At 37.0% G+C, this 25,825-nt stretch overlaps 2 protein-coding genes across 51 annotated transcripts in view; one reads left to right on the forward strand and one right to left on the reverse strand.

Moving 5' to 3' along the window:
- The window catches only part of PEAK1 (pseudopodium enriched atypical kinase 1), a 309,581-nt gene that overhangs the window by 162,577 nt on the left and 121,179 nt on the right, over window positions 1-25,825 (reverse strand). For 22 of the 50 annotated variants that reach the window (XM_055098433.2, XM_063596837.1, XM_063596843.1 and 19 more), the window contains one exon: window positions 12,786-12,867. The gene's annotated coding sequence lies outside the window, so the exon portion shown is untranslated. Of the gene's footprint in view, window positions 1-11,320; window positions 11,442-12,785; window positions 12,868-25,825 lie in introns of all 50 variants that reach the window. The other 28 variants (XM_055098405.2, XM_055098406.2, XM_055098411.2 and 25 more) reach the window with 2 other exon arrangements.
- On the forward strand, window positions 4,459-23,994 carry LOC100986727 (non-histone chromosomal protein HMG-17-like). The gene is made up of 2 exons (XM_055098436.2): window positions 4,459-5,160; window positions 22,763-23,994. The coding sequence occupies exon 1, from the start codon at window positions 4,506-4,508 to the stop codon at window positions 4,800-4,802; it is 297 nt and encodes a 98-aa protein (XP_054954411.1). The 5' UTR covers window positions 4,459-4,505; the 3' UTR covers window positions 4,803-5,160; window positions 22,763-23,994.

Raw genomic sequence — 25,825 nt, forward strand, 5'->3', positions numbered from 1 at the left:
CCAACTTCAAACGATACTATAAGGCCATAGTCACCAAAACAGCATTGTACTGGAATAGAAACAGGCAGAGAGACCAATGGAACAGAATAGAGAACCCAGAAATAAAGAGAAATACTTACAGTCAACTGATCTTTGACAAAGCAACAAAAACATAAAGTAGGAAAAGGAAACTATTCAACAAATGGTGCTGGGATAATTGGCAAGCCACATGTAGAAGAATGAAACTGGGTCCTCATCTCTCACCTTATACAAAAATCCACTTGAAATGGACCAAAGATTTACATCTGAGACATGAAACCATAAAAATTCTAGAAGATAACATTGGGAAAAGCCTTCTAGACACTGGCTTACGCAAAAGCTTCTGCACAGCAAAAGAAACAATCAGCAGAGAAACCAGACAACCCACAGAGTGGGAGAAAATCTTTGCAATCTATCCGACAAAGGACTAATATCCAGAATCTACAAGGAACCAAATTAGCAAGAAAAAAAAAAATCCCATCAAGTGGGCTAAAGACATGAATAGACAATTTTCAAAAGAAGATATACAAATGGCCAACAAACATATGAAAAAGTGCTCAACATCACTAATGATCAGGGAAACGCAAATCAAAACCACAATGAGATACTACCTTACTCCTGCAACAATAACCATAAAATAAAATAAATCATAATCAAAAATTAAAAAACCAAAAATAAAAAAACTCATAATCAAAAAATAAAAAAACATAGATGTTGGTGTGGATGTCATGAAAAAAGGAACACTTTTACACTGCTGGTGGGAATATAAACTAGTACACCACTATGGAAAACAGTATGGAGATTCCTTAAAGAACTAAAAGCAGATTTACCATTTGATCCAACAATCCCACTCCTGGATATCTATTCAGAGGAAAAAAAAAGTCATTATACAAAAAAGATACTTGCACATGCATGTTTATAGCAGCACAATTCAAAATTGCAAAAATATGGAACCAGCCCAAATATCCATCAATCAATAAGTGGATAGAGAAAATGTGGCGTATATATACCATGGAATACTACTCAGCAATAAAAAGGAACAAAATAATGGCATTTGCAGCAACCTAGATGGAACTGGAGACCATTATTCCAAGTGAAGTAACTCAGGAATGGAAAACCAAACATAGTATGTTCTCACTCATAAGTGGAAGTTAAGCTATGAGGATGCAAAGACATAAGAATGATACAACGAACTTTGAGGACTTGGAGGAATGATAAGAGGGAGGTGAGGGATAAAAGACTACACATTGGGTACAGCGTGTACTTCTAGGGTGATAGGTGCACCAAAATCTCATAAATCACCACTGAAGAACTTATTCATGTAACCAAACACCACCTGTTCTCCCAAAACCTATTGAAATAAGACAAAATTCCAAAAATAAAATAAATATGTACATCTTGGTAACGTACAGTCAATCCTTAAACAACATGGGTTAAATCAAGTGGGTCCACTTATACACAGATTTTAAGAAACAAATGAGGCTGGGCATGGTGGCTCATGCCTATAATCCCAGCACTTTGGGAGGCCGAGGCGGGTGGATCATGAGGTCAGGAGATTGAGACCATCCTGGCTAACACGGTGAAATCCCATCTCTACTAAAAATACAAAAATTAGATGGGTGTGATGGCGTGTGCCTGTAATCCCAGCTACTCAGGAGGCTGAGGCAGGAGAATCGCTTGAACCCGGGAGACGGAGGTTGCAGTCAGCTGAGATTGCAGTGCAGCCTGGGCGACACAGTGAGACTCTGTCTCAAAAAAATAAATAAATAAATAAAATTTAAAAATTTAAAAAAAGGAAAAAAGAAATAAATGTATTTTTTTAAAGAAAGAAAAAGAATTATCTCACAAGGATTTTAAGGCAGCCACCATTAAAATGCTTCAACAGGCAATTACCAACACGTTGGAAACAAATGAAAAAAACAGAAAGCCTGAGTAAAGAAAGTCTCAGCAAAGAAATACAGAATGTAAATAATTAAATTACAAAACCAAAATTACGATAACTGAAATCAATGTCAGTGGATGGGTTCAATAGCAGAATGGATGTGACAGAAGAAGGAATCAATGTACTAAAAATAAAACAGAAATTTGCCAGTCTGAACAATAGGAAGAAAACAAACTAAAAAAACAAACAGAACTTTGGTGACTCGTGAAACTATAATAAAAGATGAATATTCATGTCATCAGAGTCTCAAAAGGAAAGGAGAAAAAGGACAGAAAAATAATTTGAAAAAATATGAACTGAAAAGTTCTCAAAAGACATAAACCTACAGATTCAAGAAGCCAAGTAAACCCCAAACAGTGTAAACCCCAAATCAATCCAGGCCAAAACACATCAAAGTCAAACTTCTGAAAACTGAAGACATAGAAAAAATCTTGAAAGCAGCAACAGAAAAACAACATTTTCCCTAGAGGGGAAAAACAGTTTAATGACAGTAAATTTCTCATTAAAAACCACGGAAGCCAGAAGGAACTGGCAGGATATCTTTCAGGTGCTAGGAGAAAAGGCTTGTTAACTCAAGAGTTCTTTAACCAGCAAAAATATCCTGCAGAAATGAAGGAAAAAATAAAAATATTTATAGAGAAAGGAGAATTTCTCACTAGCAGATCTGCTCTAAAAGAATAAAGAAAATTCTCTAAACAGAAAGGAAATGAAAAAAGATCTCGGATAATCCAGGAATCATGGATAATGAGGAAGGAAGGATGACAGAAGGAGGAAAAATATGTATAAACACAACAGATTCCTATTCCACTTGAGTTCTCCAAATTATGTTTGACTGTTGAAGCAAAAATTATAATGCTGTATGATATGGTTCGAAATGTATGTAAAGAAAATAAAACCATTAATACACATAAAAATATATATAAACATGCATGTAATATACACATATACGTATATTAGAAACATATAAAAATGTTAAGATAATTAAATGGGGGGACTAAAGGGAGCAAAAGTTTCTATACTTTACTGGAAGTGATAAAATGTAGCATCACCAAGTAGCACTGTAGTCCAGCCGACTATGACTTGTTACATACAAAATGTAGTATCTAGAGTAAGGACAAAAAGGCCATACAAAAAGATATACTTTAAAACACTGAATTCTAAAAGGTATTCAAGTAACCTGCAGGAAAGCCAGAAAAACAAACAAACTGTGACACATCCATACCATGGAAAACTAACTATATCAGCAATAAATAGGAATGATTCTTGACATCTCAACTTAGATGGATCTCAAGGGCATTATGCTGAGTAAAAAAAGCCAATCTCAAAGATTTTATACTACATGATTCCATTTATATAACATTCTCAAAATGACAAAATTATAGAGATGGTTACCAAGGGTGAGGGATGGTGAAAGGGAGTGGGTGTGTGTGTGACTATAAAGAGGCAGCACAGGGATGTCATTGGGTTAAGGAATTCTGTATCTTGGTTGCAGTGTTGGTTACATGAATCTACACATGTGATAAAATACCAAAGAACGATATACTACTTGCTTTACACCAATGTCAATGTACTGGTTTTAATATTGTTCTATAGTTACATAAGATGGAACTAATAGGGGAAACTCGGTGAATGGTACAGTAAATATGGTACTTCTCTGTACTATGTTTTCAAATTCATGTGAATTTATAATTATTTCAAAATAAAAAGTTTAAAAAGTGAATTAATTCTGTGAATCATTTAAGAGCTCACTAATAGGATCACCATACCTGTAAGTAAATATTTTTGTTCTGTCTAATAGAAAAAAATTATAGCAACTTTATTCATAACAGATAAAAACTGGAATTAAGAAACCAATCTGAAAAGGCAGCATAGTGTATGATTCCAACTATATGACATTCTGAAAAAGTTAAAACCATGGAGAGAGTAAAAGGTTCAGTGGGTTGCCAGGGGCTGGAGAAGGAAAAGGGATGAATAGGCAGAATGCACAGGATTTTTAGGGCAGTGAAAATACTCTATATGATACTAGAATGGTGGACAGCTGTCATTATGCATTTATCCAAACCCATAGAATGTACAACACCAAGAGTGAACCCTAATGTAAACTATGGGCTTGGGGTGATTATGATGTCTCAATGAAGGTTCATCAATTGTAGCAAATCTACCATTCTGGTGGGGATGTTGATAATAGGGAATGCTATACGCTCGTGGGCACGAGGGTACGTGGGATATCTCTGTATCTTTTTCTCAGTTTTGATGTTGAACCTAAAATTGCTCTAAAAAAATGAAGTCTTTTGAAGAAACACTGGAAACGAAATGTTCATGAACAGGTGATTAAGTACATTGTGATATAGTCATACAATGGAATACTACTCAGCAATTAAAAGAATGAACTACTAATACACACAACATATGAATTTCAAAAAATTAAGCTGAGAGAAAGAAGCTAGATTCAAAAGAGTACATAATAATTCAATTTATAGGAGCAGTGTGAAGAAGAAGCAGGGAGAACGACCCCCAGACTGACCAAAGCCCACATAACACACCTATGTCCTACCACATCGCCAGCACCATGCCCAAGAGAAAGGCTGAAGGGGATGCTAAAGGAGATAAAGCCAAAGTGAGGGACAAACCACAGAGAAGATCTGCAAGGTTGTCTACTAAACCTGCTCCTCCAAAGCCAGAGATCAAGCCTAAAAAGGTCCCTGCAAAGAATGGAGAGAAGGTACTCAAAGGAGAAACGGGAAAAGCTGACACTGGCAAGGAGGGGAATAAGCCTGCAGAAAATGGAGATGCCAAAACAGACCAGGCACAGAAAGGTGAGGGTGCTGGAGATGCCAAGTGAAGCACGTGCATTTTTGATAACTGTGTACTTCTGGTGACTATACAGTTTGAAATACTATTTTTATCAAGTTTTATAAAAATGCAAAATTTTGTGGGTTTTTTTTTTTTTTTGAGACAGAGTCTCACTCTATCGCCCAGGCTGGAGTGCAATGGCATCATCTCTGCTCACTGCAACCTCCGCCTCCTGGGTTCAAGCCATTCTCTAGCCTCAGCCTCCTGAGTAGCTGGGATTACAGACACACGCCACCACAACTGGCTAATTTTTGTATTTTTAGTAGAGGTGGGGTTTCACCATGTTGGTCAAGCTGGTCTTGAACTGACCTCAAGTGAACCGGCTGCCTCAGCCTCCCAAGGTGCTCGTGTGTGTGTGTGTGTGTGTGTGTGTGTGTGTGTGTGTGTGTTTCAAAGCTATGCTGTTAGCACACAGAACACTTACTGTTGTTTTTGGGGGAAGGGGCATATGTCACTAATAGAATGTCTCCAAAGCTGGACTGATGTGGGGAAAATACCTTTCCCTTCTAGTTTTGAGAGACTTCTTGGATCTCAGGAGGAGGGATTCCCTGACTTAGATACACAGGGCCTCCTTGGCACAAAAGCCTGTGGGATGGAAAAACAAATTTGTTTTTATGTTCTTTTCTCCCTTTCCACCTTTCAGCATAGACTTAACTCCCTTTAACCCAGACATGTGCTGGGATCTGACCCCCAATAATTGGTTACCAGTGTGTCAGACAATCTGGATGTTCCAGTGATACCACTGAGATGGAGCCCCTCAAAGGAGCAGTGGTTCCATTTCCAGATTGTGGATCTTCAGATAAATTCTGTCATTTTCATTTCACTTCCTGAGTCAGGATCGGCTCGTGAAAAGTTGTTAAACAACATTCTAAATGTGAAATGTCAACCCTCACTCTAAACTTTCCCTGTTCAGAGCATCACATGAAGACTTCACTGGGTTTATAGTGGCTTTCTGATTTTTGGCAGTCCATTGAAGAAGGGAGTTTGAAAGTTGTTGTATGCTGTTAATGATTTTCTGCCCATGTCCTGCCTGAAATACCATGATTATTTATGGAAGGTATCTTTAATAAAGCTGGATACAGTTTAGCTAGGAAAAAAATTCCATTTATACAATATTCTGGAACAGGTAAAACTATAGTGATGAAGTACAGATCAGTAATTGTTAGATGTAGGGAGAGATTTTGACCAAAAAGGGAAAGCCAGAAGTTTTCTAGGGTGATGGGACTGTTTGTTTCCTGTTTGTAGTGGTAGTTATATGGATCCGAACATGTGTTAAAGCTCACAGAACTTATGTTAAGTCAGTTTTGGGCCGGGCATAGTGGCTCATGCCTGTAATCCTAGCACTTTGGGAGGCTGAGGTGGGTGGATCACTTGAGGTCAGGAGTTCGAGGCCAGCCTGGCCAACATGGTGAAATCTCAGTCTCTAGTAAATACACAAAATTAGCTGGGCATGGAGGCAGGCATCTATAATCCCAGCTACTTAGGAGGCTGAGGTACAAGAATCGCTTGAAAACGGGAGGCGGAGGCTGCAGTGAGCTGAGATCATGCCACTGCACTCCAGCCTGGGCAACAGAGTGAGACTCCATCTCGAAAAAAAGGTCAGTTTTACTGTATGTAAATCCTAAAAATTAACAACAAAATAAAATAATTTCCCATCAGAACTTTTCAAATTCTATCTTCAATTATTTAATAGATACATAAAGTGTATTCTAGTCTTAGTTCTGTTACCACCTATATAACACTTGAGGATGTAGCTTCACACCCTTAGTTTCACTTTGCAAAATGTAAGGGGATAATCAAATGATTTCCTTTTTTTTTTTTTTGAGCCTTTTCTTATTCTAAAACCTATTCCTATTCCATGTTTCTGTTAAATTTTTATTATTTTAGAATTAACAAGGAACACAAAATATTTTAATGTACTCAAGTTGACTCCACAAACTTCCTTCAAACAGTGTGGGCTGGCTTGCAATATTCTTCTTATTGGTTTTATGTGATCTTTTATGAGCTCTAAACATTTGACCTTACTTAGTAGCTTTGTTTAGATGATTATTAGATAGCACTCTCATCTTTAGAATAATCAGGCTTCTGACTATAAGAGCTGTACAAGATTTCTATTTCCTGGCTGGGCATGGTGGCTCACATCTGTAATCCCAGCACTTTGGGAGGCCGAGGCAGGTGGATCACTTGAGGTCAGGAGTTTCGAGACCAGCCTGGCCAACATGGTGAAACCCCATCTCTACTGAAAATACAAAAATTAGCCAGGTGGGGTGCCACCGGTAATCCTAGCTACTCACCTGTAATCCCAGGAGGCTGAGGTCAGAGAATCGCTTGAACCCAGGAAGCAAAGGCTGCAATGAGCCGAGATTCGCCATTGCACTCCAGCCTGGGCAACAGAGCGAGACTCTATCTCAAAAAAACAGTCTATTTCCTTTATTATATCAGACCATGTCTATATTTGCTGTAAAAAAGTATGTGAACTGCCATTTCTGCCAGCCAAATGATGCCTATTGTTATTAATGTTTATAAGACATGGTATTCATATTGCTGGAGAAAAGAAAGTAAGCCATTGTTACTGAATTCATTCAATATAATCAAAAAAAATTTTTTAACCCTACATAGAAAATCTGGAGTCCCCAAATCTTTTGCAAAGATCTTCATTTCTCCTATAGAAGAGCTGCAGACTAGCAATGTATTATACTACCAAATCTTATATTAAAATGTTCTGTTTATATATAAGAATAAGCAAAGCTATTGAGGAAGTTCATACAATTTAAGAATCAAATTTAATAACTTCATAGAAAACCCTCATTGCAATTAGCAACTTTTCATTTAAATTTTTTTGGAGATGGGTTTTCATAAAGGAAATAAAAAGACCCAAGAGCAAATTATTATCTCTTTCAACAATACTCTCAATTTTGTACAGGAGAATAATTTTTGAATATTTATGAAAATCATCCAAATTTCTCACATTGAGAATTAAGAAAAATAAACGTGGCATACAAAAGCTAATGAAATATTCAATAACTACTTGAATATTTATACTTACTTGGTACTATTTTTCTCCGATAAATTCAAATAACTGGGCAACTCAAAGTGGACTGATCTTACAAATGCAGGCCAACAGATTCTGTAATTCTCCTTTATTACCTATACTTCTATTTTTTAAAACTCTGAATCGACCCATTTAATTCTTTCAAATACAGCATGAAGAAATAAAACGAAGCCCTGAGCTACATCTAATCATTTAATTGCTAAGCAGCAATACACTTACAAAAGAAAAAACCAATCAATATTTCCATATAATTCTATCACCATGTTAAACTTTAAAATAACTTGGTCAAGAAGGAAGCTATAAATCAAATTTATTTCCTGTGTGTTTAGATCACACACCCATATATACACATACATACATATACACACAAATCAACAGCTCCATATTTCCCTTATTGCCATCCTGAGGTTTACTGAATATGACATCAAAGAGTTCCTTGAATTTCCATACATCTAAGAACTTATCTCATTTTTAGAAAATATCCTGGCACAGAAAGCAGACTACATAGAAATAAATCTACATTAAAACTAAATAATCAATGGCTAGGAAAAACACTTAATTTAATGCTAACGAATTTGTCAACATGACTCATTAAAAAAATTTACTGTTTCAGCAATTTCTTTATTGAAATAGTTTAAAAAGTTAAAAGGCTTTGTGTATTAAAACCATGCCTTCTGAATCACAAGGCCATCCACGTGTACAAAGGGAATGTTTTAATAAGAATGGGACACCAGCCTGGAAGCCTGGCTTGCTTGCAGTTGACTCTAGATCAGGAATTCTTTAAGCCTAAAGCCAAACAAGAGAAACTCACAAATCACAGGAAAAAGCCCAGTCATCTTGAAAAATTCTAAACCCTCAGTTAAATGTCATAACTTTTTTATGAACACTAAATCACAATGGGCCAATGAGAAACTAACAGTAGTCCTTAAAATGACTACAGTCTGGGTTAGCAAGACACAATCATATTATAATAGGTATAATTTAATGAAACTGTGTTAGGAGTTTGAAGTTTCCAGGAAACTAGCTCCTGAGTTATCTCAAAACAAAAACCAAAAAATTAATTACTATGAAGGGGCCTCTTCATCTTTTCCTTTAAAGCACCATTAAAAAGTGGCTGTAAAAAAAACCTTTGCATATGTTTTGAAGTCATACATAGAGCTGAGAATTAAAAACTAGCTCTATTCAAGTCTGCATCAAATATCATTTTGAATTCCATGGATCTGTGATGGCATGAAAATGGGTACGCAATAAGAGGTAGAGCTCTGGGCCGGGCGCGGTGGCTCACGCCTGTAATCCCAGCACTTTGGGAGGCCGAGGCGGGTGGATCACGAGGTCACGGGATCGAGACTATCCTGGCTAACACGGTGAAACCCCGTCTCTACTAAAAATACAAAAAAATTAGCCGGGCGTAGTGGCTGGCGCCTGTAGTCCCAGCTACTCAGGAGGCTGAGGCAGGAGAATGGCGTGAACCCGGGAGGCGGAGCTTGCAGTGAGCTGAGATCGTGCCACTGCACTCCAGCCTGGGCAACAGAGCGAGACTCCGTCTCAAAAAAAAAAAAAAAAAAAAAAAAAAAAGAGGTGGAACTCTGTAGGGCAGGGCATCAGGAAAGAACATCAGCAGCTAGGCAAGAGAATCTTATAATGGACTCTTAAGAAAACCAGACTTCAGAAAGGAGATAATACCTTTTTCTTCTCTAAAATAAGTCAAATCTCAAAATGTTGCTTTCAAATTTTGTTGTATATCAACGCCATCCTTTGCTGTTTTCCTTATTTGATTAGAACCATCTGGGAGATCCTCCTTTCTTTTATTAGTTCTACAGAAAACATGCAGTTAATCATCTTAAAAAACAGTTTTTAATATAGAACAACAACTGGAGACTGTATTAATGATCAAATTTTCATATCTGCAGAGAAAGCACCATCATACCATGTGGTCTAGAAAGTCAGTTTCTTTTAAAGGAAAGACAATTTAGAAAAAAAAATTGTACAAGAAAAACTGCTCATACCCACATACTAGTTTTAAAATTATTTTCTTTCCAATTAAAAAAATACTAAAAAGTTACACAGAAGTTGTAGCTCTACAACTACAAAGTGGAAATAAAAAAGAAAACCCACTTCAATAAAGGCAATGAAATAATTAATTTTACGTAGAGCTTAGCTTCCCATGCTTATTTATTCAAAGTATCCTTCTAAATTAACTGAAATTTTCCTTAGCTCACCTACAATTTATGAATACTTTATTATAAAGTATGATTTCTCTTTGCATTAGTCAGGATAACGTATGTGATTGATAAACACAAGGATATTAAAAGTCAATTATGCTTATTCTTAATCCAGGAATAAATGAAAACCAAAATTAAATCAACTCATAGACCTTATTACTTGCCACTTCCTTACCTCTTTGTTACTGTTATTTATATAGCTGTAGTCATTACTACTTTCATATTAGAAAATGTTTGTTTCTCCTTCTTGGATTTTTTCATAAATCACTGAATTCTCACTTTCTCACAAAATAGTACTTCATTGAAGGATGTAATTAGTCTCACTAAAGCCAGAAAACATGATAAACTTGGTTGAGAGTCACAGAGTCACTTAGTCTAGCCCAGCTATATGACCAATTCAATCTGGTCATGTAAACAATGAAGAGAATGATATTTAACCCACAAGAGTATGGTGATGAGGCTCACATGAGATTAATGTATGTAAAGAGCAAAGAGCTTTGAAACGTTTACAGTGCCATACAAATGCGAAGGTCTCAGTCTCACCATCTTCACATGGCAGGATTCAATGAAGTGATCTCTAAAGACTTATCTCGCAACCAAAAATTCTTAAGCTATTCACATGTGAAGCACATTTTAAAAATCTACTGATAGGATAATTGTATTACTGTAAGGGACTTGCGGAACAATGAAGTCAATCTTCTCATCTTACAAAATGTATGAAAACAGGTTAAGATACTTGTAGAGCACATGAGTCAGTAGGAAAGCTGGGAATTGAAAGAACCCAGATCTGAGCCCCACCTCAAAGTCCTTTCTATCATATGTTGCTGTTCACTATTCTGTGAATTTAAAATCTCTCTTCACCATAGGATCATGTAACCTAAATTACTTTTTCAAACTGGTTACAATGAAAAGCTTGTTAAGATGGAAATATTATTTTGGTGAGGCGATTTAACTGCTAATAGTTGAATTAAGAATGCTTACAAATGACACTAATAGCAAAAGGAGCTCAGACTAAATTGTCCAGCTATTTGTTTGGTTTGTGTAATATTAAATTTTAAGTCAGCTGGGTGTGGTGGCTCAAGTCTGTAATCCCAGTACTTTGGGAGGCCGAGGTGGGCGGATTACAAGGTCAGGCGATCAAGACCATCCTGGCTAACACGGTGAAACCCCATCTTCTCTACTAAAACACACACACACACACACACACAATTAGCCAGGTGTGGTGGCACGCACCTGTAGACCCAGCTGCTTGGGAGGCTGAGGCAGGAGAATTACTCGAACCTGGAAGGCAGAGGTTGCAGTGAGCCAAGATCACGCCACCGCACTCCAGCCTGGGCGACAGAGTGAGACTTGTCTCAAAAAAAAAAAAAAAGTAAGTCAATAGACATGGGTTTACAAACCCTATCTAACCTTTCCCAATACACGGTTTTGAATCTGCTTTTGGTACTTACTAGCTATGTGATCTCGGACAATTTGCTTATTTCTTTGTTTTAAAGATTAGTATGTCACCTGGCTGTCGTGAATTAAATAAGTTAGTTCACGTTAAGTCCTCACAATAGTGTCTAGCACACAGTAAGTGCTTATAAACGTTAGTTCCCATCTCTAATCTTCCAAACTTTTGAGGAATAGAGAATACTCTCCCCCTTTTTACTTCATCAGAAAGTAAATGAAATAAATTCCTTAAATGAAAGTAAATTCCTTATATGAAATACATATGTCCTCCACCCTCTACTTCAATAATCAGCAGTTGCACAACAACTAAACCTAAATAAAATAGGGAACATTGTGACATAATGGAAGGCAAATACAGTTTGGAGTCAACAGATATGAGTCTGAATCCCAACTTAACTCTTTAAGAGCTTCTGACCTCAAGCAATTTATCAAACCTCACAAAACTTTCCATGTTAAAATGAGATTGCTATCTAGCTGTTTATAATTTTGTCTTTCATATTCATAGTTAAGTTGCTAATCATTTGATATCCCCTATGTCATTTTTTTTTTATTGCATCTATTTGATTCTTCTCTCTTTTCTTCATTAGTCTGGCTAGCGGTCTATTTTGCTGATCTTTTCAAAAAAACAGCTCCTGCATTCATTGATTTTTTGAAGGGTTTTTCGTGTCTCTGCCTCCTTCAGTTCTGCTCTGATCTTAGTTATTTCTTGTCTTCTGCTAGCTTTTGAATTTGTTTGTTATTGCTTCTCTAGTTCTTTTAATTTCGATGTTAGGGTGTTGATTTTAGATCTTTCCTGCTTTCTCTTGTGGGCATCTAGTGCTATAAATTTCCCTCTATACACTGCTTTAAATGTGTCCCAGAGATTCTGGTATGTTGTATCTTTGTTCTCAAAGACCATTTGGTTTCAAAGAACATCTTTATTTCTGCCTTCATTTCGTTATTTACCCAGTAGTCATTCAGGAGCAGGCTGTTCAGTTTCCATTTGGTTGTGCGGTTTTGAGTGAGTTTCTTAATCCTGAGTTCTAATTTGATTGCACTGTGGTCTCAGAGACTGTTATGATTTCTGTTCTTTTGCATTAGTTGCAAATAGTTTGAAAAGGGCATGTCTTATTCACCTTTATCTCCTCCATACTACTATGGCAAGGTTTAAAATTATTAGATTTTTGCTGAAATAAGACAGGAGATTAATAAAAGAGATTTTAGACCAGAATAAACATGTTACATTATGGAAAGAAAAAGTACAAACCTGGTTTAATTGGCTCCAACTCTGGGCATTATGTTGTTGCTTCCTTTTCTTTCCTTACAAATGGATCTCAAGTATTCTTTTCCTATTAGAAGATGCAAAGTGGGGAAGATATATTAATAAAGGGCATTTGAATCACTCTTTAAAACTAAGCATTCTTTAATTCACCATAAGGCAGAATCAAACTCTTACTTATTCTATTTGATGAACTTATTTTTAAGCTATAAAATCACTAAGAGGTGTTTTAATTGGTTAATACAACAGAAACATTATAGGCTTAAGTAGCCAAAAAGTAAACATATATTATAGTGCATTAAAATAAATTTGTTCCTTACTTCAAAAAATTACTTTCAAAGAATAGCAGTACCTCTGTTAAAGATAACTTCACTATTCAGGGGTTGCATGAAACAGTGTAGTTTATTATAATACATTACACAAAAATACTTCTGGTTCCTACAGTTCTTAACCTTTTGGGTGGAAGGTGAGTGGTGAGTTATATAAAACTTTGATAATCCAAAAGAAGCTATAAATTGCATCTTCATAAAAATGTGTACATATGCATCATATCTTGCATATAATTTTAGTTGAGTCATGAAACCCAGTCATGTACCCTGTAGATCTCTAAAACCTGTTGGCAGACTCTGTTCTTGAGTTTCTAAAAATGAACAGACTTAAGAAAATGAAGAAATAGTGACCCAGAGAGATGAAAAAGATTAAAAGGGCCACACTGTACTCAGGAAGAGAAGGATGTTCAACTACCATATTAATCCACATAAGACTGACCATGCAAAATTTACTGTAAATCAGTGCCTTCGGGTCAGAGTAATTCTTACAACAAAACCAGAATAGGAGACTTCATGGTGCCTAGTACATAGCAGCTCATGAAATGATACGAATTAAAAAATATTTGTCAAGTAATGAAAATGGATAAAATATAAAAACGCAATTTCCAAGTAAATGAAATGTTTTCCAGCTGACCAAATAAGTGGCAAACTTAAACGTTTATTATCTACTACATAACATTATATAATATCCTACTATTCAAGAATGCTTAAATTGTGATTCAAAAAGGATAAAGTTGTCCTCCTTTTAACAGTAATTAGGCAAAGACATAGAACTTCTTCCTTCCCAGTTTCCTTTTTGGGTTCCTCTTTTTCCCTTTCCTCCTAGGGTTCAGTGTTTTGCCCACTTCACACTCTACTCACATTTTCTGTATTCCTCCAGGACTGGGAGGAACTCAAATGAAAACCCTGAATCCTAACCTTTCACCTGAGCCTCAGACTCCTACATCCAGTTGCTTGTTGGATGTTTCTAACTGAAGGTACTATAGGCAAAAACTCAATATATCCCAAACCGAGCTGTTCATCTTTTCCTAAAATCTGTTCCTTTTTAAAGTCCCTGTCACAGCAGAACAACAGCCCCTTAACTTCTCAAGCCAAAAGTCGGGCAATCATCTCACACTTCACCAGTCATCTTCAATTCTTATTGATTTCTACTTTAAACACTTTCCAAGTCTATTTCCTCAATTCCATCCCTATTAATAGTATCTAAATCCAAGTTATCTCTCAATATGACCAAATCAGTAACCTAACTCATCTCCCCATCTCTAATTTTATCCTACCTCAAATTTATTTACATACTTCTGCCAACATGATTGGTTTAAAATAAAAATTTTGCCACATCAAGCACTATCATATATCAAACCCTCATTATGCCAAACTCTTCAAAGCAACCCAGCACTAACAGAATAAAGTCCTTTATTCAAAGAATAAATGTCCAAGTATGACATATAAAGTCCTCAATGACCAGGCTCATACCTATCTCTTCAACTTTATTTCCTATCTCCCACTTTATTGCACCACTGACATACTGAACTATTTGTCAATCCCATATATTCTCATGCTGTTCTCTTTGCCAGTATATCTTTACCTACCTTCCACACATAGGAAATTCTTACTTATTCAGGTACAAGATCACTTTCTCTGGAAACCCTGACCACAGCATACTTCTCTACACCACCAAGCTCACATATCATTGCAACAAGCACTCAGGAGATATTTAACTGAATATTAACGAAACTACACAAACTAATGACAAAGCAGCATACAATTTATATACATAAAACCAGTGAGAAGGGAAACGAAATGGATTTTAGTAAGTCTTTTTGGAGAAAAGGTCTTAACCTGGTGGATCCAAGGAGTAATTGTTCAGATTGTTGAAGAGAAGAAATAAAAGTATTTCAATGAGGCCGGGCGCGGTGGCTCATGCCTGTAATCCCAGCACTTTGGGAGGCCGAGGCAGGCGGATCACGAGGTCAGGCGATCAAGACCATGGTGAAACCTCATCTCTACTAAAAAAGACAAAAATTAGCCTGGTGTGGTGGCGGGCGCCTGTAGTCCCAGCTACTCGGGAGACTGAGGCAGGAGAATGGCGTGAAACCAGGAGGCGGAGCTTGCAGTGAGCCGAGATAGTGCCACTGCACTCCAGCATGGGCACAAAGCAAGACTCCGTCTCAAAAAAAAAAAAAAAAAAGTATTTGAATGAGTAAAACAGAGATGGAAATGAAGACATTCATAGGAGGCTAAGAAGACATGTATTGCAAGGTTTGGAGGAACAGTAAACAGCAAATATAAATTAACAAATGCAGCTATCCCTATAAAGAGGGTTAGATACTATAACCAATAATTCACCAAAGACCTTCAAATATTTTTTCCTGAAAACATATGGCAAAGTTGACATTTAGGTACTATCCTGTACTTTCATTAGAGATATATTAGAGAAATATTTTCATCTTTTAGTCACTTCCCTGCATCCTTATAGGTTTAAGAAGGTATCCCCACTGAATTAGCACTTACTGAAGAACTTTACATAAAATTCTCAAATTATAACACATCTCTATATTGCATAATAGTTTATTGAAATTGGAATAAGGTAACATAAGACTCTATTTCAATTAGGTCAAGGGCTGGTTAATCTTACAAAACAGTCTTCAGTACTAGAACATTAGGTTGCTCCAAATAAGTAGGGAAAGTGAAAATATAGTATACTTGATGTTAAATTCACAGATGATTTCAACTGCAAACACTTTGCTTTCTAAATGCAATATAATTAAAAAGCATCAATCCTTAAACTTAAATACACGACCAGGTGCAGTGCCTCATGCCTGTAATCCCAGCACTTTGGGAGGCTGAGGCTGGCGGATCACCTGTGGTCAGGAGCTCGAGTCCAGCCTAGCCAACATGGTGAAATCCCATCTCTACTAAAAATATAAAAATTAGTGGGGCATGGTGGCAGAAGCCTGTAATCCCAGCTACTCAGGAGGCTGAGGCAGAGAGAATTGCTTGAACCCAGGAGGCGAAGGTTACAGTGAGCCGAGATCGTGCACTCCAGCCTGGGCGACAGAGCCAGACTCTGTCTCAAAAAGAAAGAAAGAAACCAAAACACCTAAGATAATACACTAGTCATAGTGCAGAAGAATAAATCTATGAGGTATTTCCATGTGAAGAGTGAATATTAAGGTCATCTACCAAAAATAAGGAGAAAAAGATGCTGTTATAATTACTTTTTTTTTTTTGAGACGGAGTCTCATTCTGTTGCCCAAGCTGAAGTGCAGTGGCATGATTCAGCTCACTGCAACCTCTGCCTCCCAGGCTCAAGCGATTCTCCTGCCTCAGCTTCCCGAGTAGCTGGGATTACAGGAGCCTTGCATCACGCCCAGCTAATTTTGTTTTGAGACAGAGTCTCACTCTGTTGCCCAGGCTGAAGCGCAGTCCACAATCTTGGCTCACTACAGCCTCCATTTCCCGGGTTCAAGCGATTCTCCTACCTCAACCTCCAGAGTAGCTGGGATTACAGGTGCCCAGCACCATGCCTGGCTAATTTTTGTATTTTTAGTAGAGATGGGGTTTCATCATGTTGGCTGGTCTCAAACTCCTGACCTCAAGTGATCCACCTGTCTTGGCCTCCCAAAGTGTGGGATTACAGGCATGAGCCACTGTGCCTGGCTAATTTTATATTTTTAGTAGAGACAGGGTTTCACCATGTTGGCCAGGCTGGTCTCAAATTCCTGACCTCAAGTGATACACCCGCTTCAGCCTCCCAAAGTGCTGGGATTACAGGCATAAGCCACCTTGCCCAGCTTCTTCTTTTTTTTTTTGCTCAGTTGCCCAGACTGGCAGACTGGAGGGCAGTGGCGTGATCATGGATCACTGCAGCCTCCACCTCCCAGGCTCAAGCAATCCTCCCACCTCAGCCTCTCTGGTAGCTGGGACTACGGGTGCACACTACCATGTCTGAATAATTCTTTTCTATTTTTTTTTGTAGAGATGGGGTTCTGCCTTGTTACCCAGGCTGGATAACTACTCTTGATGACATAAAATCTACTGTTTGCAGTAAAGACAGAAAGCATTCACCCTAATACCTTAGAAGACTACAGAATCAGTCAGAAGAAGATCAAGTCAGAAACATAAGCAGCACAAATAAATCAGCCACCCCAAACTGAAGAATCTCTAAATGTCGGTCTGTATCATTTTTATTTTAAGCGTTTAACTATATAGCCATATAAGACAATAACAAAGGCATATTTTCTATACCAAGGAACAAGATGATTAGGAAACAGATACATGCTAACAAGCACAGAATCACTTTGAAGTGTAACAGTCAATGCATGGGGTTGTATGATGGCTTGTCCTTGACTTTGTAAATGCCAATTCCCTGCTTTCAGATTTGCAGACAGTAAAACGTGAGATACAAAGCTGAATGTTAATTTTCAACATAACACTGATATGTCAGAAAGTAGGGGTAATTCTCATTCTCACATAATACCTGTCATTTTAAAACACCCCTACTGATATGAACCAACATTCGTGAATGAAAGGTTAAAAAATGCTTTTGAGCTGTCATATTCAAGCAAATTGACAGATATGAATGCACACACACACTAGTCTTCGATTATGAAATCTCCTCACACATAAACACTATTATAAAATAAATTTCTTTAAGAGAAAAGCGACTGATAATGTTACAAGCTTGCTAAAGAGAATAACATCAACCATAAAAGAAACTGGCGGCCCACCAATATGATGCTGACAACCACATTATGCTCAAGTGTGCTATAGAGGATCATTTAAATGCTGTCAATGTCACCTGTACTCCTTCAATATTCCATTTTATGAAAAACCTTCTGACTTAAGGAATATGGAATCATCCATCTGGTCTAAAACAGCAAACTGTTTTCATCTTGTATGCATTTATTTTTCACTAAAAAAGAGAGTTATGGCCAGGCGCGGTGGCTCACGCCTGTAATCCCAGCACTTTGGGAGGCCGAGGCAAGTGGACCACGAGGTCAGGAGATCGAGACCATCCTGGCTAACACGGTGAAACCCCATCTCTACTAAAAATACAAAAAATTAGCCCGGCATGTTGGCGGGTGCCTGTAGTCCCCGCTACTCAGGAGGCTGAGGCAGGAGAATGGCGTGAACCCAGGAGGCGGAGCTTGCAGTGAGCCGAGATTGTGCCACTGCACTTCAGCCTGGGCGACGGAGCAAGATTCCGTCTCAAAAAAAAAAAAAAAAAAAAAAAAAAGAGTTATATATTTCTTGTGATCACAATTTCAAGTAAAATTAGGACTAATGCTTACACTGTACAAATATAAGGGTTATTTGTAAAAGAGTAGCAGATTTTCTACACATGCACACACACACAATGATTCTTGTTATCTGTGGTAGTTATGGTCCATTAAATTGCCACAAACACTGAGTTAGTGAACACTGAACCACTGCTTCTAGGGAAAATGGGAAAGAAGGTTAGGTTTCTAGGAGCCTCTGGTCACAACATTTTCATCAACTAGCCAAGACATAACCTTGTTTTATCTGTATTTCTGTTTAAAGACACCTTACTTAATATATATTTACTCATTAACACTGAAATCATGGCTGAAAGCATAACTCATGATTGAGAGAAGCTTACTTAACATACATATTTCTTGCATAGATATATCACAGCTTTCTTGCACTTAGGAATATTACACAGCACTTTGGCACAACACTGGGGGCCATTTGCTTAAAAAAGCAAAATTACCAAAAAAAAAAAAAAAAAGCACAGAAAATGTGAAAAATGTGGCATTAAGTAGACTGCAAAAGGGATGTTTGTTTACAGTATAAGAACCGAAACAAGAAGGCAGAGTATCAAGAGTATCACCTTGTGCAACTACAGCTGAGAATTTGCACATCAGGTGACTCAAATTTTTTTACCACTCTGAGTGTGCCTGCAAATTATTACAAAAGCACCGTAAGTACTGATTTAGGGATTACAGATAAATTTTAGGAAGTAGGCCAATTTGGAAATACGCAGTTAGTGAATAATAAGGATTAACTTATGTATGTATATGAATGTATATGAATGCTTACATATATATAGTCTTATATATACGAACTTGTGACATATGACATACTTAGCAGGAAAGACAAGTTATAGAACTCCCTAGTGTGAGATTCTCTTATGATCCAGTTCTATATCTCCACTTGGCACAATGAATACTCTACCTGAATGACCTATCAGCACTTCAAACTTAAAATACTAAGCTCATCATATGCCCTTATTCCAAACCAGTCTTCTGCTGTATTACTCTAATCCTGGCATCATCACATCTATTCAAGTCATTCTATGACTATCTCCCTTCTCCACATCCTCGCCAGGCACCAAATCATGTTGATTCTTCCCCTGAATTATCTCTTAAACTTATCTCCCCCTGCCTAAAACCACTACTGTTATCACCAAATGCCTTTCTAATTACTTGAACCATTGGCAGTTTACTGCCTTCCCTCTTTATCTCATACTCCAAAAATGTTACTGCCACTGTTCTCTTTTAAAAACCCAAACCTAATCATATTCTTCATTTCCTGGTACCTATGTAATAAGCACCACATTTTTTGATATATATGTCCATTCATGATTTGGCACCAAGCCATCTTTTTAGAATCATACTGACACTCATACCTGATAATCACTATATTCCAGCCACAGTAATCTATTTCCCCCTCTTTGAATATGCCATGCTTTAAAAAACCCTTTATACATGTTAGTCCTCCCACTAGAAATGCTCTTTCCATTCTCTACTTGACCTTAAAGCTTCTGCCAATGCTACCTCCTCTTTGAAGCCCCTCCAACGCTGGCCACGTTAGTCAGTCTTCCATGTGCTTCCACAGTATTTTCACACACTTTTATTATAGAATTACTTAAACGTAGTTATAATTACTAAGAGAGAAAGTGCAAGAATGTAAAAGGTTAGCTAAATATTGATTACTATTATAACTAGGTGATGTGGATTTGTTATATTATTCTCTAGTCTAGTGTATGCTGAATTTCCATTATAAGGAAGTAAAAAATATAGAGACAGAAAATATTTGTCTACAATTAATTGAAGCTCTGATTTATGTATGACTTTAAAAAACAGGGCATTATTTTATTTCCCCCCCCACAAAATGTGCAGAGGTAGGTAGTCTAGGATTAGTACAGAGGCTGAAGGGGTCATCAAGTCCAAGGCTCTTTCTATCTTTTTGCTAAGTGTGTTGATTTGTTGCTTCAAAGCTGTTTGCTTTAGATATAAGCATTACCTCTGCATTCATGGCAGGAAAAAGGACAGTGCCAGTCACACATTTACCCCCAAAACAGGAGAAACAAAAGCATTTTTCCAGTGCCCTCAGCAAATTTGGCCTATATCACACTGTCCATATCTGCTGGATAAGACAACAGTGTCTTGATGGCCTGATCTCTGAAAGCTGAGACTGGCTTTGTGCTTTAGCAACCAATCCAGTACCTAGAACACACAGGTACTTTGTGTCTACTGAATGTATGAGTCTAATAAAGGAAACTACAGTAAATATATAACAGAAGAACTCTGCTTTTATAATTTTATTTAAATAATATAAAAGGTATTTTAAAAATTATAAGTACTATGCAAATAAAGATTTGTATAGCAGTTTGACATCTACGATTATGAAATAATATACCATTTTACTGCTCTCTGTAAAGATTCAGATAGAACATTAACAAGTTATCGAGAGGTCTGAATTTTTGTCTAGGCAAAACATTCAATCTTCCTGAACCTTGGTTTACCTAAAAGATAATGCTTATTTATTTCTCAGGGTTGTTCTGAGAATAAAGGAAATATAACAATATGAATGCACATTGAAATGTGTAAAATGCGATAAACACATGCATTATAAACACAACAGCCCTTTCAGGTCCTGAAAGGAAATTTGCAGTCTTATGTAGTATGCATAGAGCATCTGGCATACCAATAATATGAATTAAAAATTAAACACTATCAATACCTAGTATAGATGTTGGACATTATAATATGTATGGTTAGATGAGTTTTTGAACTTGATCTTTTTTCTTTCATTGCTATAGGAAACTAAACTAACTGTAACTGATATTTATACCTCATTAAGGAAAAAATGCTTTATAACATAAATCTGGTTTCTCATTGCAATGATATGATATATACAATTTAAAAAGGAGAATATGAAAAATAAAATAAATGGGTTAATACAGAACAGTTGACATCAAATCTCAATTCAACAATTAATATTTACTACCAATGGATGAATGGCACTGATGTAAGTCAAGGTCCTAAAGTACTTCTAAATTAAATCGAGTAATAAATAAAACAGTAGAAGCATTGAATATTAGTTTTCCTTTGGCTTTAATAACCTTGACTAAGCTTATAAAAAGTACCACTCAGGGTGACCTTATGGCTCATGTATATATGCACAGGCCACAGTGGTAGTCAGAACTAGTTCTATAAATGATAACATGATGGCCTGTTCTCTTGAGTTTTTACTAAGCTGTGTAGGTCTTCATTTATAAGAGTGTTATATTAAAATAAGCATGGTATATACAACATAAAACAGTTGCCAATACTAAGGAAGAGAAAAAAAGACATTTTAAAACAAAAAAAATCCTTATAGACTATTACAGTGAGAAGTGATCTTCACTTTTACTAGATTTGTGGACTACGGATGCTTTGAAGAACATGGTCTTTTCTCAAGTCTTTTAAATTAACTCTCACTTCTCAAATATTCAACTATCTCAACCTTATTAATAAAGTCTCATCATACTCTGATTCATTTAAGCAGAAACTCTTTTCCATGTAGGTTACCATGGAATTACTTGATACTGAAAACTGATTCATCTTAATGCAAAACACTACCTCAAGACTGTAGGCCAGTAAATTCCAACACAGTATTACATAATGCACTATCAACCGAAAAATTCCAAACAGTGGATCAGACTTCTTATCTTATAGTTGCGGAACATCTATTTCAACAAGAAGTAAAACATGTCCAAACAGTAAGAATGAGCTTATGTTTTATAGCTATATCCACCCAGTTTCAACTACATAGATTTTTGTTTATAAACGAGGGGAGAAAGAATGTTTCTCTTCCTGTTTTATCTGCTCATATAGCTTCATCAGCTGAAGCTTCAACAGTGAATATTTCTTCTACAAAGAAAATTTGGGGTACCTGGAATAAGCAAGAAATGATACGTCAATGTGCTGATGTTTCTAAAATTAAAAGATGTAAGTGGTATTTTAATATAAAGAGCTATTTCAAATATTTAACTTTGTAGATGGAAAAGGAAGTGTATTAATTTAAAGATTCACTGCTGTTTAAAATATTCCCCTTATTTTCTTTCAATAAAAACTAAAAAGAGGAGGGGAAAGAAAGGCACTAAGAGAGCAACCTAGACAGTGAAAATGAGTCACTAGGGAATAAAGAGGTAAGGATGCCTTATTTTCTTTGGCTCATGAATTACCCTTACCTAAAATGGTAAAGGAGATTTGATTATATGAATATTGAATTATTACATATGCCCTGAAATTATGTACATCTAATATGTATCAATAAAAATAAATAAATGGGACCAGGCAAGGTGGCTCACGCCGGTAATCCCAGCACTTTGGGAGGCCAAGGCAGGCAGATCACTTGAGGTGAGGAGTTCGAGACCAGCCTGGCCAACATGGTGAAACCCCCATCTCTACTAAAAATATAAAAAATTAGCCAGGTGTGGTGGCAGGCATCTGTAATCCCAGCTACTCGGGAGGCTGAGGCAGGAGAATTGCTTGAACTCAGGAGGCGGAGGTTGAAGTGAGCCAAGATCACGCCACTGCATTCCAGCCCGGGTGACAGAGCGAGACTCTGTCTCAAAAAATAAATAAATAAAATAAAATAAATGACAAATTGAAAAAAAAGTAAAATGCAGGTATCTAAATCTGAAAATTGAAATAAAATAAAATAAAATGGTAGAGGACAAGTTTATCCTAGGGCAGATTATTAACTATGATCTAGGATTGTTCTTAGGAGGTCTCATGTTTAAAGAGGCCCATATTTTTCTTTTAACACTGAAAAATTAAGAAAATATTAAAAATGAAGAAAGGGATATAGGGAGAGAATGAGACAAAGGAGGGACAAGCACACACACAGAACTTTGGCCCAAAGTACCAAGTACTACAGCTTAGAGAATGCCCCAGGAGATCAATCACTGTCACATTATGACATCAGAGATCGAAATTCCCGTTTAGTCTAAAATGACCAAAATTGGACTTAATCAGAAATAATCAGCTGTAAAATATGCAGATCTGAAAGGTTCAGACTATGCTCCACTGTCATTCCCAGTTAGGATATCAAATTGAATTTGCAAGTTTAGATGATTTGTATTTGCTAAAATTAGGTCTCAGGATACACAGAGAATGTGAAATGCTCCCTGAAGCAGCTGACTTGATATATGCTCTGAGGAAGTACTACTGCCATTCACAGAAAAAAGCATATGTTTCATAGCAGCTACTTTAAAATCAATGTTTTCACTGCCTCTGATAGTAACAGAAGTAAAATATTTGTATTTCAAACTCACTCCAAGCTGAAAATTTAAAAAATGAATCTTCTTATAAACTTGTGTTGGCAAAGTATATGCTACTAACACCTGTGACTGCCTCTTCCCCAAAGCATATGTCACTTCAGCTGACATAACAGCTTGTCCTCCTTGGAGGAATTCAATCACCTCATCAATAGTACTGGTCAAGCAGATGAAAATATTTCTCATGGGGCAGTTTATCTTAGTGCAATAAGATGTTTCTAAAACTCTTTAAAATCTGTAAGCATGTGAAATCTGGTGAAACCTCATTTCTACTAAAAATACAAAAATTAGCTGGGCATGGTGGCACGCACCTGTAATCCTAGCTACTCAGGAGGCTGAGGCAGGAGAATCGCGTGAATCCGGGAGGCAGAGGTTGCAGTGAGCCGAGATGGCGCCACTGCACTTCAGCCTGGCAACAGAGTGAGATTTTGCCTCAAAAAAAAAAAAAAAAAAAAAGATTGTCACAGTATTTTAGGTCAAGTCACAGCAAATAATCTGCCCTCTGATCTTTATTATTAATGAAAAAAAAAGTCCTATAGCTTCTTTTGTTTGGTATCCTTAATTTCTTTTCTTTTCTTTTTTTTTTTTTTTTTTGAGAGGGAGTCTCGCTGTGCCGCCCAGGCTGGAGTGCAGTGGCGCAATCTCGGCTCACTGCAAGCTCCGCCTCCCGGATTCATGCCATTCTCCTGCCTCAGCCTCCCGAGTAGCTGGGACTACAGGCGCCCGCCACCACGCCCAGCTAATTTTTGGTATTTTTAGTAGAGACGGGGTTTCACTGTGTTAGCCAGGATGGTCTCGATCTCCTGACCTCATGATCTGCCCGCCTCTGCCTCCCAAAGTGCTGGGATTACAGGCGTGAGCCACCGCGCCCGGCCGGTATCCTTAATTTCAACTTTGAGGAGACCCAACAACTATCTCTCACCACATTTCTTATCTAGCCTCAAATTGCTGGACGAAACATTATAAATTAAATGGTGCTTTAAAGATTATCCTTTCTAAAAATTTTTATTCACAGAGTCCATGTGCCTTGAGATGTCAAGGATCATAGTTTAGGGGTAGGAAATTAGTATACTTGGATTTATTCTATAAATTCTATTGTGTAATTTTCTTTTCCTCATCTCTGGCAGGTTCTCCTAAGTTAATGTACAAAATCAAGCTCCTTCTACACCTCCAAAAAACTGTCCCTCCTCTCCGTTTCCTTAGCGTTACCAGGGCCTAGCGGTAGCTAAACTTCCACTCCATCAAGCAGCACCTAGGCAGAGGTGCCTAGGTGGGGAGAAGGCCAACTGGCACTACCATATACCCTCTTGTGGGTACAAAGTGGTGCTAGTTGGCCCTCTGCCCTCTAATCCCTGTGAGACCCAGCTGGATGCTAAACTTTCACTCCCACACTTGGCAATGCAACAGGCCAACAAAAAGCAATAACTACCAAATCTCACCCAATATAAAGTTTCCAAGGTTATTTATAAGATTCTTACAATAATTCTTTCCACAATCTCTTTCTTCTAGAATTGATTTTTTATCATCAGTCTTTCCCTTTAATATCTTAATTTTCTTCAAGGTCTGGAGATATTTCATTGATCAGATGTATTCTTAATGAATGTCTCCTCTTATCCACTCAACTCACAATGGCTTTTATTGAAAGCTTTAAAAATTAATTTTAAAAATAATTTCAAACAGAAAAGTTCAAGAATGGTTTTTTCCCCAATTTGAAAGTTGCTGACATTATGTCCCATCATCCCTAATAACTTGTTTATAATTCCTCTAAAAATATTCTCCCAAATAACCATAATACGAACATCAAAATTGACAAATTAACAATGATACATTACTAGCCTGTGAAGTTTCACCAATTATTCCACTAATGTCTTTTGTAGCAAAGGCATCCAATAGGGTATTACGAGATGTATTTAATCGTCAAGTTTGTCTAGTCTCTTTAAATCTGGAATAGTTCTAAAGTTTTTCCTTGACTTTCATAATCTTTATAAATTTGAACGTTACACACTGGGTATGTTGTAGAAAGTCTCTCAACTTGGAATTCTCTTTTCTTCAAAATTAGATTTCAGTTATGCATTTTTGAAAGAAGTGTCATAGAAATGCTACTGTGTTCCCCACTGCATCCTATC

This window comes from Pan paniscus, chromosome 16, assembly GCF_029289425.2.
Source record: "Pan paniscus chromosome 16, NHGRI_mPanPan1-v2.0_pri, whole genome shotgun sequence".
NCBI classification, from domain to species: Eukaryota; Metazoa; Chordata; class Mammalia; order Primates; family Hominidae; genus Pan; species Pan paniscus.